At 34.2% G+C, this 16,758-nt stretch overlaps 1 protein-coding gene across 1 annotated transcript; it reads right to left on the reverse strand.

Annotated features, from left to right (window-relative positions):
* Positions 1 to 244: 244 nt before the first annotated feature.
* LOC145313045 (uncharacterized) lies at positions 245 to 4,159 on the reverse strand. The gene is made up of 6 exons (XM_080152283.1): positions 3,958 to 4,159; positions 3,601 to 3,660; positions 2,654 to 2,813; positions 2,236 to 2,355; positions 1,621 to 1,706; positions 245 to 369 (listed from the first exon to the last, which is right to left on the reverse strand). The coding sequence occupies exons 1-6, from the start codon at positions 4,020 to 4,022 to the stop codon at positions 270 to 272; spliced, it is 591 nt and encodes a 196-aa protein (XP_080008409.1). The 5' UTR covers positions 4,023 to 4,159; the 3' UTR covers positions 245 to 269.
* Positions 4,160 to 16,758: the final 12,599 nt, after the last annotated feature.

Here is a 16,758-nt window from a genome sequence, read left to right on the forward strand (position 1 = left end):
CAGCATCAATTATATCCAGTTTTCTACGATTATAAAAATGTACAGTCATAAGATTAAAACCAGTTTTGTTAAGCCTGTGCCTTCGGCATCTCGGGAGATAAAAAAAACTGGTTTTAATCTTATAGCTGTACATTTTATATCCGTGGAAAGCTGTTTGTAATACGATGCGAGAAATAACTTTTATCCTTTAGATGACAGGAACAGGATGTCTCTATGTGTGTGTCAACTCAAGAATGAATTCAAATTAAATTTTTAAAAATTTATTGAGATTAAGCTTCCAGAACAAATAAATGATCACTGTTATTTCTTGAAATTTGTCTTGGGTGGTAATTCTCATATTCTTGTCGAAAGTCATCTTCCTCAAAAGTCCTAAATTAACATAAATCAGTTATTAAACTTTAATATTTTGTAGCAATTTGTGCTATATGGCAGTATTCTCATATATAAGGGAGAGGAGTGGGTTTTAATGCAACCATCTCGTAATCAATGCGTAAATGGCACTTAAAATCCGAATTTGGGTATGAAACTTGGCATGAGTAATCCTTGGTAGGTCTATTTTCCCTAAATCTAACAAAAAGTTGAAAAAAACACGGCTCAACTGTTTAACCATTTTTTTGGGCTATTTTCAGGGCTAATCCGAGTTGGTTGCATCCCCCCCCCCCCCCCTGTAATACAAATAATAATGGATTGACAGTCGGATAAAATGAGTTATAGAGTTGATGTTTATTGCAGGGATCTAAGGGGAAAAGACCATGTCCGATAAATTGATGTACATTCTTAATGATGATGCATAAAAATACCACTTCTGTAGATAGTAATTAGTGGTTGAAAGGTTTGAACACTCAAGTTAATGAACCAACCAATTAAACTTTGATAAAAGTCCCCAAAGTTGTTAAGTTATAATAAAACTTTGGGGACTTGTGTGATAAACAGCCCAACATCCCCTCCCTCCATGTTTTTATTGTGTTTTGAATATCTTCTATCACTGATAGCAGCCGAGAAACGGATGTTATTTAGAAGGTATTCGCTATTCAGCAGTATATTCACATATAATTTCACCGACTGTCTACAATAAAGGCCGAATAAATGAGAAAACTTCAGAGAGAGAGGGGACAATGGGCTGTTTATTTCACTAGTCTCCAAAGTTTTATAAAAACATTTTCTTATTCGTTGGCTTAACAACTTTGGGGACCTTGGTGAATTTCGATTGATTCATTAAGTTGAGTATTCACACGTTTCAACCACTAATTTTAATTTTTCATAAGGAGTAATTTTGTGTTCCATCATTGGGGATGTACAACACTTTATCGGCCATTGTCTTATCTCTTTAGATCCCTGGAAAACTTCATCATCATCAGGCATGTGACGTCTCTCTATTTGACTATGAAGTCCAGAGAATACGGACACCTTGTTCCTCCATGAATTCCTTTCTTTGGCAAGTGCTTCAGCTTCTCCCCATGTCAATTTTAATTTAATTAGGTCCTTTTCAGTGCTGTTCCTCCAGGTCGTTTTTGGTCGTCCCTGTCTACGTTTACCAGTGGTAGGGTTCCATGTTAAGCACTTTTTCGGAAGCCTATTTTGTTCCATTCTGAGCACATGTCCTAGCCACCTTAAACTTACTGGTTAATAAAGTCTGTGTCCTCCCTTTCTGAGTCCCACTCCTCCTCCTCCCCCATTCTCCATAAATCAAACATTTCTTGCTCAACCTAAAAAAAAATTTAAGGTTTATATAAAAGTCAGGATGTCTGTCTGTCTGCATCAAAGGATCTCGAAAACCGCAGTTGTGTAGGACCAGGTACGGTTTATAATTATTTGGGGGGGTGGGATATATACCATAACCTTCCTATGAGAAAATTGCCCCCATAAAAAAATTTATCTTTTATAGTTAAAACTAAAACTGAAAATATGGGCGTTAGTCCACTATCCCCCGCCCCCCTCCTCAAGTGTTTCAAGGGGTGACGCCACTAGTATTATATAAAATGATAAGATTTCATTTCTATAAAAAGCTCCACTGTAAAAGAGGACCATATCGGTCCAGTGGTTAGAAAGACTTTAAGCTACACATAATTAGACAGTTAGAAATCCTCTTTTATAAGGAAAAATTTGAGAAAAAGTTTTTTATGAATGATACTTTGTGATTCACTCTTGAATCATCCTTTCTGTCCAAGATTTTAGATCTAACAAATGATAGAACCAGTTTATAATATTTGAGGGGAAGAATCATTTAGAAGTTACCTGTAGTTTACCCAGAAGAGTATCTAACTGGCAGGAACCTCCAGAAATAGTCTGGCGGTCACTGGATCCTGGAGACTCGTAGCATTCATTGATAGATCCCCTGTATAATAAGTCTCGTATCTAAAGAAAATTATCCTTTATCCTATTATAATAAAGTAACAGGGTGTACTGTTTGTCTGTCTGTGTGCCAAGCGCCAAGTGCCCTGGGAAAATGGGGATAGATGTATTCTATTAACGCCATATTAGAGGGAAAAAGAAAGAGAAGGGGGAAAAAAAACCATTAGAAAAGAGATGGGGTACAGGGTATTTCCTGACGTCAAGGGAATAGGTAGGCCAAAAGCAGTAAAATCTATCCCCATTTTGCTAGGGCACTATAGACAGCTATTAGAAATAAGCCATACGTAGGTTCCAATCTTACCTGGAATCTTGCTTTGTTGCTGGAAGCAGACTGGTCATCCTGGTGTCTCTGCCAGGAGGAACTTTGTGCAGATCTTGTTGTTGTCTCCAGGTAGGATCTGGAATACCTGGAATCCAGGTAGGATCCTCCATACCTGGAATCTAGATTTGCCTGTCCTGAACTGATGACATTGTATTAATATAGAATCTCAATGTTTATGTCGACCACATGGCTTTTATAAAAGAGGTAGAGGCCGATATAATAATGACGTGCTATTATGACTGTCTGACCTTATAGTGTACTTTTAATAGGGTTAGAACGGATATCCGGTTAGGTAGGCCGGATATCCGGCCATTTTCAATATCCGTCCGGATACTCAAACTATCCGGATACAGGATATACAGCTGATTTTTAATGCCGGATATCCGGTAATTTGTCGGATATCGGGCCATTTTCAATATACGTCCGGATACTGGATATCCAGCATTAGAAATTGGTCGGATATCCGGTATCAGGCCAAAAAAGTATTCGGCCCAACCCAACGTTTAAACTTATTATCTTAAAAGTAATCATAGAGAGGGGCTAATTTTGTTTATCATTATTGAGGATGTACATACATCAATTGTTAAAGTCTATTGTCCTATCTCTTAAGTTTCCTGACCATACTATACATAGTTTCTCATTACAGTTCAAATCAGGAATTTGTCCGGCGGAAAAGGAACGGATTCAGAGCTGTAATAACATTACAATCTGATTAATATCCGCTATATTAGAACCGGTTTTAAACCATACTGAAAAATTATTATAGAATCGTATTACAGACAATTTCCACGAATATTAAATTATAAAATTAATAGCCAGGGACTTGGGCCCTTCGGACCTAACAAAACTGGTTTTATTCTTATTTTTTTATCCCAATATCCGCGGAAATCTGTCTATAATACGATGCGATACATAACTATGCTAACCTATTTCTAAAGCTGGAAGATTTTAGTGAGGATTCCTGGCTTCTACAGTAAGGTAACAATCTGAAATTAATAGATTTGTGATAAAATTATCCGATTGATCTGATTTCTGGAATACCGATTCCTAGGACAACAAAGTACAATATTATAAGCTAAGCATCTCTATAATCATATTCTAAAAATGTAAGTATCCTATAATTAAGCAGTTTTCGACAAATGTAATTAAATTTTGTTTTATGCACCAAAATTCTGAACATTCATTTCTGACACTCTACAAGTGTTAATGTTCGTTTGTCCTACCGTTTCAGAGCTTCGCTTTCATGGATGCTGTCATCCTTGTTTTAATAAGAATATTTCTACCTTGAATTATAAGGAACAGTTTGAAAAATCATCCCACTTCTTTCTTTCTCACTCTGGCCTTCCATTTTTTATAGATTTGTTTTTTTTTGTATTTTTTTGTGTTTTTTATTGTCTTTTAAGTTTGCAGAGCTGTTTCCAACTGAAGAATTATTTTATAATTGAGTAGACACATGAAAAAATATGGAAAAAAAACAACACATTTTAATGATTTAACAATAGACTTATTCAATAAGATAAATTTTATTTATATCAAAATAAAGGTAGTAAAACAAGAGAGGTAATGCCTGATTGAGCCAATAAGAGAAACGCATCGGAACCTACATTAAATCTCATTGGTTTAAATTGTGTACACATTTCATTACGAACGCTGTTTTTTTTCATTTCATACATAGATAAAAGTCAGCTGTAAACAATATCATTTCTTAGTACAAACCTTTAAAATTTTTCAAAAAATTTAATCCTGGCGGGCAGAGGGTGCCAGCAAACCTGGCAGGGTCATTCAGGTAAAGAGCAAAAATATTTTTTTGACTTATACAAAGCATTTTATCTTACCAAAAAAAAATATATCCTCTAGTCGTAAATCCTTTATGAAATATAGGTGTTCAAGTCCATTTCAGGTTTCAGGTATGATCCTGCAGAACCTGATCCTCGGGTCTTCAGAAATCTTTAAAAGTCTCCTGTGACCGCAATTTTTGACTTACAGACTTCAAATTTTAAATTTTGGCTTTTCTTATATGTCATTGTCCACATAATATATTAAAATTTCATTCGCCCTCCCCCCCAAACCGTTAAGGGTTAAGATCTCTAGAATAGCTTAACCTTTATAGAACTTCAATTTTATCAGAAAATCTATGGTAATTCTGAGGGTATAAGATTATTCTTTTGGCTCAAAAAAAAGATAGGGGTTGAGGGGCTAATACTCCTTATGGGGTAAAGACCTTAGCTGAAGGGGCCCATCTAATTTTAAAAAGAATAAGTTAGAATTTTTTTTTTTTGCGGGGGGGATTTTTATTATAATTGGTGTGATTTCTCTTCGAAAGGTGAAGGTATTGTTATATAGTAATTTTGCTTCCCAAAGCCAATGAGAAGCTACATTGTAAAGGAGAAACTTATCGGATCAGCTGTTAGCAAATCCTTCAGTACAGACAGACACACATAGACATCCTATTAATCTATAATACAAAGTAGAACGATGTCTGTCCGTCTGTCTGTCCGTCTGAAGCTTTAGGATGCCTTTTGCCCCCGTGATTTTTCTTTGAATGGTGAAGGTATTGTTATAGTTATATAGTTATTTTGCTTCCTAGATCCAATGAGAAGCTACATTGTAAAGGAGAAACTTATCGGTTCAGCTGTTAGCAAATCCTTCAGAACAGACAGACACACATAGACATCCTATTAATCTATAATACAAAGTAGAACGATGTCTGTCCGTCTGAAGCTTAAGATCTCAGTAACCACTGAACCGATTGGGCTCTACTCTTCAGGGAATATACCTACTGGTCCTGTGATGGTTTTAAGCTATTTTCTTGGTGGGTGGGACACCCCCAACCCCCCCAAAAAATGAAAATACCCCCCCCCCCAAAAAAAAAAAAAAATTTTTTTACTTTTTCTTTTTAAATCTAAAATACGAAAAATTAAGTTGATCAAACCTCTTGGAGCAAAGCCGCTAGTTCTTATGTAAAGATGTGCTTCAATAATACATCTAGTATTTATAATAGTATAGAGAGAGCATGATATAACATGTTTCATAGAATAATAATGTAGAATAAAAATCCTTATAATAAAGTAACAGGATGTCTATCTGTATGCTTGTACCGAAGGATGTACCGATGACCGATATAGTTCTCCTTGACAGGGTAGATTCTCATAAGTCCTGGGAAGGTTTGTAACTATTTTGGGGAAACTACAACCCTCTAAAGAGAAATTGCCAAAAATACAAAAAAAAAAATTAAATTATCCCGCTATAGTAATGTATAAAAAAAAGACAAGTATTTCATTTTTAGCCCACAAAGGAAAGGTTTGGGGGGAGGGGTCGAGCCAAAAACTTTTATTTTTTAAAGTTAAAATATAAAAAATTAAGATTCAGATACTTTTTTACGAGGATAATGCAGAATAGACTACCATTCTGATTTCTTTATTATGTACAGAGAATTTAAAAACAAGGGCTTGGCGAAACTACTCAGGAATTTAAAGGGATAGGACAATGGCCGATAAATTGATGTACATTCCCAATGATTGCTAAATGACATAAAATTACCTCATTTGTAGATTAAAATTAGTGGATGAATCGTTTGAACACTCAACTTTATGAACCAACCAATCAAAATTACACAAAGGTTTTTGAGCCAACGAATAACAAGATGTTATTATAAAACTTTGGGGACCAGTGTAATAAACAGCCCAAAGTCCCCTTCCTTCCTGGAAACTACTACATATGAAGCAAATAAGACAACTAACTATTTCAGTTTTATAGCAAGGTCGATTACCTGCATAAGTAGTTTGGAATAATGAGCTAAACATAAACATTGAAAGAAAGAAAAGTTTAAGAAAATCTAACATTTCATAGCCTTATATATAAGCTCAGGATGTCTGTTTGTCTATCTGTTCTTATGATCTCGTTAACTGCTGGGACGCTATGGTACGATCCTTAGATCCGGGGAAAGTTCCTCCAACAAAATAAATTTTACTTGTCCTTTTTAAAAGAGTGGCTTTTCTATAATTAGGGTCGGTCCGTCCGTCCGTCTGGAACGGACAGCTTTTCTCCTTAATTATGGCCTGTTAGAATTGTCCTATCGATTTCAAACTTTGTATGGCGATTCCTGTAGTATAGTTAGGTATGATTTAGAAGGAATAGCAGCTCTATAATCGTTACCAGAATGTCCGTACGTATATTTTAAACATTTTTATCACATTTAATGTGAGAATATTATCATATTCAAAATAAATGCTGTAATAAGCTTTAAAATATTTAAACACTAGTCTCTCATTGGACACAAAATGACGTCCAATAAGAAAAAGGAATAAAAATATTGGAAAGAAAATTATTTTATTTTAAAATTAATTCTTGGCATTTTGGAATAAAAAATATAGGGGAAAGAAAATTATTTATTTCAAATTTATTTCTGGTCTTGAAATAATATTCATTATTTTATTTTAATTCGAGTCTCAACCAATAAGAAATAGGCATGCTGTTTTAAAAGTTTGGAATAAAAATTATTATTTTTTGTCAATTCCTTTTTTCAGAGTATAAAATGAGAATAAATTTTCCAACATCATTATTGATTTCTAATTTAACATTTCATACAGTGGGTAATATTTATTTCAACATTTTTTGTCATTCAAAATCAAGTGTCACAAAAATAATAATATTTAACATAAAAAAGAAATTTTTAAAATAATTTTGTTTTCTTTATTTGTTGAAGATTTAAGCCCAAGCTTTTTCTGAGGGGGGAGACCCCCCTCAACCCCCCCTCTCCTGAGAGGGGAAACCCCCCTCGACCCCCCCCTGACGCTCTCTTCTTTAAATCTTTCATTATTTCTGTAATTTATTCTAACTATCTTATAAATTTCAAAACATGAGATAAAAAGGAAATAATTTGCTGTACATTATTAAAAAATTGTAAAAAAAAATTCCAACATGATTTTTAATTTTAAATACAAGAATATTTTTTCCTATATGATATGTTAAATTTAAATACAGGAATAATTTTGTACTGTGGAATTGAAGAAATAAATGCTGTACATTAGAGTGGCTTGATTTTCAATGATTTTCTAATTTTAAATGTGCTACATACACTTTCTGTCTGAACATCATATGAGAGACCAAAAAATGAAAAGAAAATATTTTGAATAATGGGGAGGCTCGCTGATGCATGTAAACTTTTAGAAAGACACTTGTGGGGAGAATTTTTTTTTTTTTTTTTTGGGGGGGGGCAATTATTTTTCTTTCAAAGTATAGCTTTATGCACCTTCCCAATTTTGTCTTGAAGAGTAGAATAAGAATAAAAAATCTGTTTTTAAAACTATTGATCCTAGCAAGAAACATCCATTAATAAATTTAAAAACCAAGAGATTTTACATTTAATTTAAGATTTTTCATGCTTGGATGAATATTTTTTAAAACCAATTTGATATTCTTATATTAATCAACAAGACAAATTCAAAAAGATGCATAAAGCAATACTTTGAAAGAAAAAAAGTTGCACCTCCAGAATAAACTTCTAAAATTTTTAATGCATGGAAACACCTTCCCCCCATTTCCCCTCAAGGACAAAATCAATTTTTTATATTTAGGTTTCTTATATGACGTTTAAACTGTAGATGTTGATTACAAATTCAATGTCCAAAATTGATCCACTCTACTGTACATTGTTATAATTTAATATTTGATGTGGGTATAAACATTAGACATAGATGGTCAATCTGACCCCATTTTTTTCTTAAAAAGAAACCTTTCTTCACTTTTTGTTGTATATGAAATACAGCCCTATAGGCAACATTATTTGCAACTAAATTTTGCAATGATATAATTTTTAGAAAGATAACTTTATTATAAGAAATTAAATTATTTATAACTAACTTATTATACAGGGTGCGCCACATATCCTCGGACATTTTCTAAATTGTAAACAAATAAACATAAAATCGTCAATTTTAAAGATTTTATTAAATTTTAAAAACTGGGAAGCAAACTAGGTATATGACTATTAGATTATTGATTAAAATCGCCGCCAGCATCAATCATCGCCTTTACCCGCCTCCTCAACCGCCGGCAGGCCCAGGTCAAAATGTACCTGTCCAAGATGGCGAAGTTCTCCTTGATAGTGGCAATGGGGGAGGTCTTTGTGGTATGGGCACGTCTATTGGTGCATGCTTCAAAGTAGCCCTAGGCCCAAAAGTCCATTGAATTAAGATCAGGCTGATGGGAGGCCCCATTTCCTTGGGAATGTGAGTAACCGCAGGATCCTAATTCACCCAACTTTCAAGCTACCATTTGACACGGAGGCCTTTATTTAGACCACAGTTGAGCTAGAACGACGTTCTATACCTTTTTAGAAATGGCATGAAGATTCAAATAGGGTTGTCAGCGCAATCCATAGTCTAAAATGAGTTTTTAAGTTCCATATGGGTCTCTTAAGTCGAGAACCGAGAAATTTTCACGATTTTACACGATTTTTGACGTTTTTGACATCTCTAAATCTGTCACGTTTCACTTTGCCGGAGTACTACAGCCAAGCCATTTTAGATAGAGAGCTCTAGTCTTTTCTAGTGTCTTACTTATGTATCTAACAGTATCCCCAGCAAGTTGCACAACTCTACCTCATCTACAGATGGGCTGAGGTCCGATTTATTAGGCCCTAGTCGAGAATCCAGATTATACCACCGGCGCAACTCGAATCTGCCTTGTTGAACATAAGCGCGGCCAGCTCGGAGTACGAGCCCATCTTCGTCCAAAGATTTTTTTGTGCTTAAAGGTCATTACCTAAGGTTTTTATAGTGGGGTTAAACGTCCTGATTGGTCAAGTAGTTTTGACGCTATGGCCATTTAAAGAATGTCCGAGGATATGTGGCGCACCCTGTATGTTGTGTCATACGCTTCACATTATATGATGGAAGAAATATTTTCTTCAAATATTTCACCCAAGGAAAGCTTTAACCTAAGATATTCAACAATTTATAGCTGATACATAATGTAAACAAAATTCCCTTGTGCTGTCTCTAGGTTATCTCTATTGTATAAATGAACGTACAAAAGAGGAGGAGAGAGAGAAGGAAATAGACAGAAAAGTGAGGGAGGGGGGAGGGGGGAAGAAATATAGAGAAATATAGACAGAGATAATTGTTCACCCTTAGATGATGTAAATTTTTTGATAGACTTTTTTGAATTTAAGAAAAAGATAGAGAATGAGACAAAACCAAGTATCATATTTTATTAATATTGCTTATACAAGAAAGGTCATTCAAAATTATTTCACCAATATTAAGGTCAAGTGACAAAAATTTAAATTTCCACCTACTTCGCCCCCAGAGGGGGCAATAGTAGAAGGAAAATTCAAATTTTGATCACATGACCAAAATTGTTGAAATAATTTTAATATCCTTTCTAGCATTCACAATATTACGAAAATATGATAAATAACTATTATTTTTTTATTTTTTCAACAATAACTTTTTATGTGATACAATTATCCGATTGGTCTGATTTTTAGAATACTGATTCCTAGGACAACAAAGTACAATATTTTAATTAAGACCTAAAAATGTAAGTTTGTCCTTAAACATTATACTGTATTTAAGCAATTTTCAACGAATTTTCTTACAATTTTGTATCGACTTTTATACATCTATATTCTGATTATTCAATTATGACAACCTGCAAGTGATAATGTTCGTTTGTATACCATTTCAAAGCTTCTCTTTTATGGATGTTGTCATCCTTGTTATAATAAAATTTAATGTGGTGTTCTCAACCCCCCCCCCCCTAGCCTCTAGGGACTTCGCCCTATGAAGTAATGGGAAGTCAACCCTCCTAAATAGAAATATTCCAAAAAGTTATTCTTTGTTTAATTACTCACACATAACCTGCCAAGGAGCAGCTGCAAAGTTTCTCTACAAACACGTGTGTTATATAGTCGATAATTTGGCCACTAGGTTTCTCATTTTTTTTAATAGAAGACCTCCAACCGGAGTATGTCACCAGCTATTTGAAAAATTATAAAGATAGGATTTCTGAGGCGACACAGCAACTGAATCAAGCTGTGTGTGAAGGTCTACAGCTGGTCAGCTACCTATCTATAGACTTTTTAACATATGTCCCAAAAAGGTCTGTGTAGGGTAAGATTATACCTCACAGAATCATTTCTGTAGTATACATCCTTAGTTTCCACCGGTGTCCTGGATAGGAAACAGGTTTTTTTTGACATACGTCTCACAAGACCTATGTAGTCATGACCGGGAGACAATGACGGTTCAGTACATGACTTTCGTTAAATCACAGCTGATCATTTTTGTGGCTTTTTTTGAAAATTACTTTTATACCCAAATTTTCATAGTTTTTCCTTCATAAATCACAATTTTCTCACATTTGCAGCTTAGTTAACTTAAATTTACAAAAGAAAAGTATAATGAATACAGCTGAACTAAAAAACTGCATTATTATTAATAACAAAATCTTTAAGAATCTTGAATAATCTAAGATTTGTAGTCTAGAAATGAAATAAGAGTTATTTGAAGTAAATATTTGAATTGATGTCTAAACAACTCTTGTAATTAACTTTTTAAAAAATATTACATGTCCCTGTTGCATGCCTCATGACATATTATATTTTTAAAACAAGTTTCCTTGAAATATTAACAAGTTATCCTGCTCAATATTGGTTCCTGGCTGATTTGATGTCTCAACATCAAAACAATATCTGCTTGGAGTATAACATATATATCCACAACCACAGTTGCAATGTTTAAAGTCCTATATTACCATATATACCAGGCTACAATTGAATATACAACCAGTCCTTGGTTCAAAAGAGCTTAGTAGAAGGTTAATATTTTTAACAAGTGGGATTATCACTTGTAAGTGTTTGACATGAACTTGGAATCCGTGTAAAGACCAGTCTATAGCTGGTCTTGATTGAGTCTCTGCCTTTTGTACACACTGCTTGTCTTTACTACTGATTAAATGTCATAGTGAGAACCATGGAAGGTTTTACATAGGTGAACCTACAGAATAATTATAAATACATATTGGATTCTAAGCTGGATGAATAATTTGCAAGATAGTGTATTCAAGATAGTGTAAGAGCAGCTAACTGACAGGAAAGCACTTGGCTCATAGCTTGAAGAAAATAATAGTAGCTTCTTATAGCGTGAATGTGAATGCTGGTTACATGATCATAACTGGATTTTATTCAAGTGTGATTTCCAATGGCGACTTTAAAATCCAATTTGAAAATAAACACAGGCAAGTTCTTTGTCCTAAGCAGATCAATACTACCCTTCCTAAAAGCTACCAGTAGTAAAGGGACCTAGGAAGGTGTTGAACAGGAAGACCAAAATGTAGGATTAGCAAAGCAAAAATAAAGGGCAGTTTGTCTATCAAGTGGTGTTAAATTTGGAATCATAGACCCACCTGACTTTCAATCAGCAGAGTAGGCGGAAACCATGGTGAATTTCTGAGTAATAGAGAATGAGAGGATATGATCTCTTAGCTAAAGTAACTAAGGCAAGGGAGTCTTAAAGACCATGTATCTAGATGCATGACAGTCTTGGCTTTCATTCATGGAAAGATCTCTCATGACAGTAGTTGGTTCATAGGAAACCAAAGGAAGTAAAAAGTAAGAATACTTGAAAGTTTATTCTGAATCTTGAGGTTATCCCTTTATATGGCAAAAGTCAAGCCACAAGTTCAATAGCAAACAAGTGCCATAAAGAAAGAGTCTAAAGTGTGTGAAATTGTTGATTAACAAACAAGGTCAGAATTCTAAACTGACTTCCATCAAGATTTATAGGCTGGGTGAAACATGTCAGCCGGCTAGAATAGAGGTCTGGCTTGCAAGTGGGTTAAATTAAGCAATACTTTCAACTCATTAAAAAAAAACACCCTGTATATATCTCTGTTGTATGCTATACATACGCTAAACAATTTCAAATACTGGCAGCGTTACAAGCGCCTATCTACACTATTCCTCAAAATTTTATGATAACGTTTTCTTATTCGTTGGCCAAGAAACTTTTGTAAATTTAGTTCATTAAGTTGAGTGTTCAAACGTTGTAACTACAGATTTTACGCTACAGAATGTGTAATTTTGAGTATCATAATTGGGGATGTCATTTAATTTAATCGGCCATTGTCCTATCCCTTTAGATCTCTGAATTAATATTGCCGCGCTATTATCTGAACATATATACTATGGCAACACAACAAGTATAACATGAAATCATTTCAATTTCTGCGAAGCTTATTTAAAAATTATTACAATTACAAGTTGTAAACAAACAACAATATTAAAAACATTTCTACATAAAAATTGTTTCTGGGCCAAAAAATTAAATTTCTTTTGACATTTAATGTATCACAATTACCCACCCCCCCCCCAAAAAAAAAAAAATAAAACACCAAATATTTGTTTTTTATATCTATACTACAAAGTAGAACGATGTCTGTCTGTCTGCCTGTTTGTTTGCAGCAAAGGATCTCGCTAACCGCTGAACTGATCGGCTTCTCCTTTACAGGGTAGTTTTCATTGGTCCCGGGAAGGTTTATAACTATTTTCTTGGGGATTTTTTTTGTCTTTTTAAAACTAAAATTAGAATAGTGATGTCGACGAACCCTAGAGGCTAGGGGCAAAGCCGCTAATTTATTAATATTTCATCAAGTAGCGAAGCGCAAACAATTATGGATGGACCAACGAATAAAGTGAGTAATTAAGCAGACATTCAGTGTCATCACGAAACCTTTGTGTATAGATATGTATTAATCTTCTGTAGTACGACTGACAGACCGACGGACCAAGAACATAAATTATATACTAGATGCTTATCAGTAGAGGGAATATTCACAAAAAAAAATTCAGCCGTCAGTCTTGATTACCAACCCATAAAATCATTCCTTACAGACAGACGGATAGACGTACAAACACTTGGACGTATAGAGTAGCGTCGCTACTAAGAATAAGGAGGTAGGGGGGGGGGCTTGTTTGATCTTTTAGAAAATGTGGGATTTTGTAAAGTTTTCCTTATAAAATAGACATCAATGTTTTTCAGTACTAACTGATTTAATTTTAAATCGGGGAGGGAGGAGACCTTGGACTGTAAATTATACTGGTACCCAAAGTTTTATAATCTTATTATCTTATCATTCACGGTGGCTCAAAAAATTTGGATTATTTTTATCGAATTTTGATTGGTTGGTTTCAACCTAGCAGTGTCCAAACTTTTCAACTAATGATATTAAACTACCGAAGGGTTAATTATTTTCGGGTGTATCTATTTATCGTCCATTGTCTTATCCCTTAAGATCCCCTGCATTAAATAGTTTAAATTTTAAATGGAACTCGTCTTTTTGTTCGTTAGTAACTTTTTTCTTATTTCTGTTTTATTAAAAGCTCTGATATTACATTTAGAAATGTTAGAATCGTTCTATCGATTTTTAACTTTGAATGTTGAATTCTATAACCTTTCCAGGACATAGACGATGCTTCATTGTTCCAGCAGTTAGTGAGATCGTTCGGTACAAATACAGAGACAGACAAACATCTTGTTACTTTAATACAAAGACTAGCGGCTATGCCCCCTAGAGGCCTCTAGGGGCACTTGAGGAGGGGGAAGTTGAGTTTGATAACCCAATTTCTTATTTTAGATTTTAAAATAAAAAGTAAAAAATTTTTTTTTTGGGGGGGGGGTTGGTATTTTTCATTTTTTGTGGGGGTTGGTGGTGTCTCATCCCCCCAAGAAAATAGTTCTAAACCTTCCCGGGACCTATGAGAAGCTACCATGTTAGAGAGAACCTCTAGGGGTAATTATGAGGGGAGGGGGGGGGGGAAGTCGAACCCCTACTTTTAATTTTAGTTTTAAGGAACTAGCTACAGTGAAAATGAAAACCATATGGTTTCAGCGGTTAGCAAGATCCTTTGTTACAGACAGAAAGACAGACATCATGCTACTTTTATAAAGGACATTATATTTTAACTCTAACAAGAAATCTACGAGTAGCTTTTTATTCATTGCATATGTTTTTTTTTGTGGAAGCGCATCTACTCTATGATTGGGATATATTGTCTATCTGTATGATGTAAGATGACAATAACTTATACAATTTTTGTCAAAAACACAGTGGCTGTATTTTTGCTAGTGGTAAAAGTGGCAGCACCCCACTTATGCTAGCCTTATAATAAAGTTACAGGATGTTTGTCTGTGTGTGTGTAGCAATGACCGCTGAACCGATATGGTTCTCCTTTACAGTGTAGCTTCTCATAGGTCTAGGGAAGATTTACAATTATTTTTGGGAAGGGTAACACAACCCTCCCATGAGAAATCGACTTTAGGGGCGCAGTCTCTAGTTTAAATTTATATAATCTATAATACAAAGAAGAACGATGTCTGTCTGTCTGTTTGTAGCGAAGGATCTCGCTAACCACTGAACCGATCGGGTTCTCCTTTACAGGGTAGCTTCGCATAGGTCCCGGTTAGGTTTATAACTATTTTCTTGGGTGGTTGGACACCCCAAACCCCCTCAGAAAATGAAAAATACCCCCCCAAAAAAAAAAAAATTTTTCTTTTAAATCTAAAATACGAAAAATTGGTTTGATTAAACCTCTTGGGGCAAAGCCCCTAGAGGCTAGGGGCGAAGCCGCTAGTAGGGGTATAATTTAAGACTTTGAAAGCAAAATTTATTCTTATTAAACCATCCAAATCTTACAAATGAGTCATGTTTGGGGATTTATTGACAATATCCTAAAAAAAGGTTGTATTAGCCATACTATGTTTGGACATGATTATTCTTGTCATGTCTATAAATACTCAAAACTTGTTAGTTTTTGTTCAAAAATTTGTTCTTGAATAACATTTATTATAAATTATATAATTGTTTTTCAAATGGAAGCTTTTCTATACTTAAGGTCGGTCCTTCCGTAAGTAACGGATAGCTCTTTTCGTTATTTTAGGCATGTTAAAATTTTACTATCAATTTTAAACTTTGCATGGTTTTTTTATTTAACAATTAGGTAGTAGCATTGCAACTCTATAGTTGTTATAAATAACAAGGATGACAACATCCATAAAAGCGAAGCAGTGAAACGGTAGGACAAACGGACATTAACAATTGTATAGTGTCAGAACTGAATAATCATAATATAAATGTATAAGAGTCAAAGCAAAATTGTAAGTAAATTTGTTGAAAAACTGCTTGATTTAGGATAATGTTTATGGACATACTTACATTTTTAGGACTTGATTATAGAGTTGCTTCGCTTATTACATTATACTTTGTTGTCCTAGGAATCAATATACCAAAAATCAGATCAATCGGATGATTAGATCACTTAAAAATTTGTTGTTAAAAAAGTAAAAAAATCAACATGTTTAAAATGGACGTACGGACATTTTGGTGATGATTATAGAGTTGCTACGCTTTCTAAATCGTACCTAACTATTAAAGGAATCACCATACAAAATTTGAAATCGATAGGACAATTCTAACATGCCTAAATTAACGAAAAAAGCTATCCGTTACGGACGGACCGACCCTAATTATAGAAAAGCTTCGCTTTTAAAAAGTCACAACATAAATAAAAACATGCTAATTTTAACTTCTTTGATAACAATTAAATTGTATAACATAATTATCCCACTCATTTATTATTTTTAAAATGATTCCTGGAAAAAACAAGGTACATCTCTAAAATCAAGTTTTAAAATATAAGTATGTCCTTAAATTGTATCCTGTATTAAGCAATTTTGCAACAAATTTACTTACAATTTTGTATGGACTGAATAATACTCTGCAAGTATGTTCTGACACTCTACAAGTGTTAATGTTCGTTTGTTCTACCGTATGATTTTAGAGCTTCCCGACTGAAGCATGATATTCAATCTATTTAACCTTGGTAAGAATCCGGCCTTGTACTTTGTACAGCGAGGCTTTTCTATAATTAGGGTCGGTTCATCCGTGACGGATAGCCTTTATCGTTAATTTAGGCACGTTAGAATTGTCCTATCGACTTCAAATTTTGCATGGTGATCCCTGTAATAGTTAGGTACAATTTAGAAAGCGTAGCAACTCTATAATCGTTACCAGAATGTCCG

This window comes from Acartia tonsa, chromosome 3, assembly GCF_053477335.1.
Source record: "Acartia tonsa isolate MP-2025a chromosome 3, ASM5347733v1, whole genome shotgun sequence".
NCBI classification, from domain to species: domain Eukaryota; kingdom Metazoa; phylum Arthropoda; class Copepoda; order Calanoida; family Acartiidae; genus Acartia; species Acartia tonsa.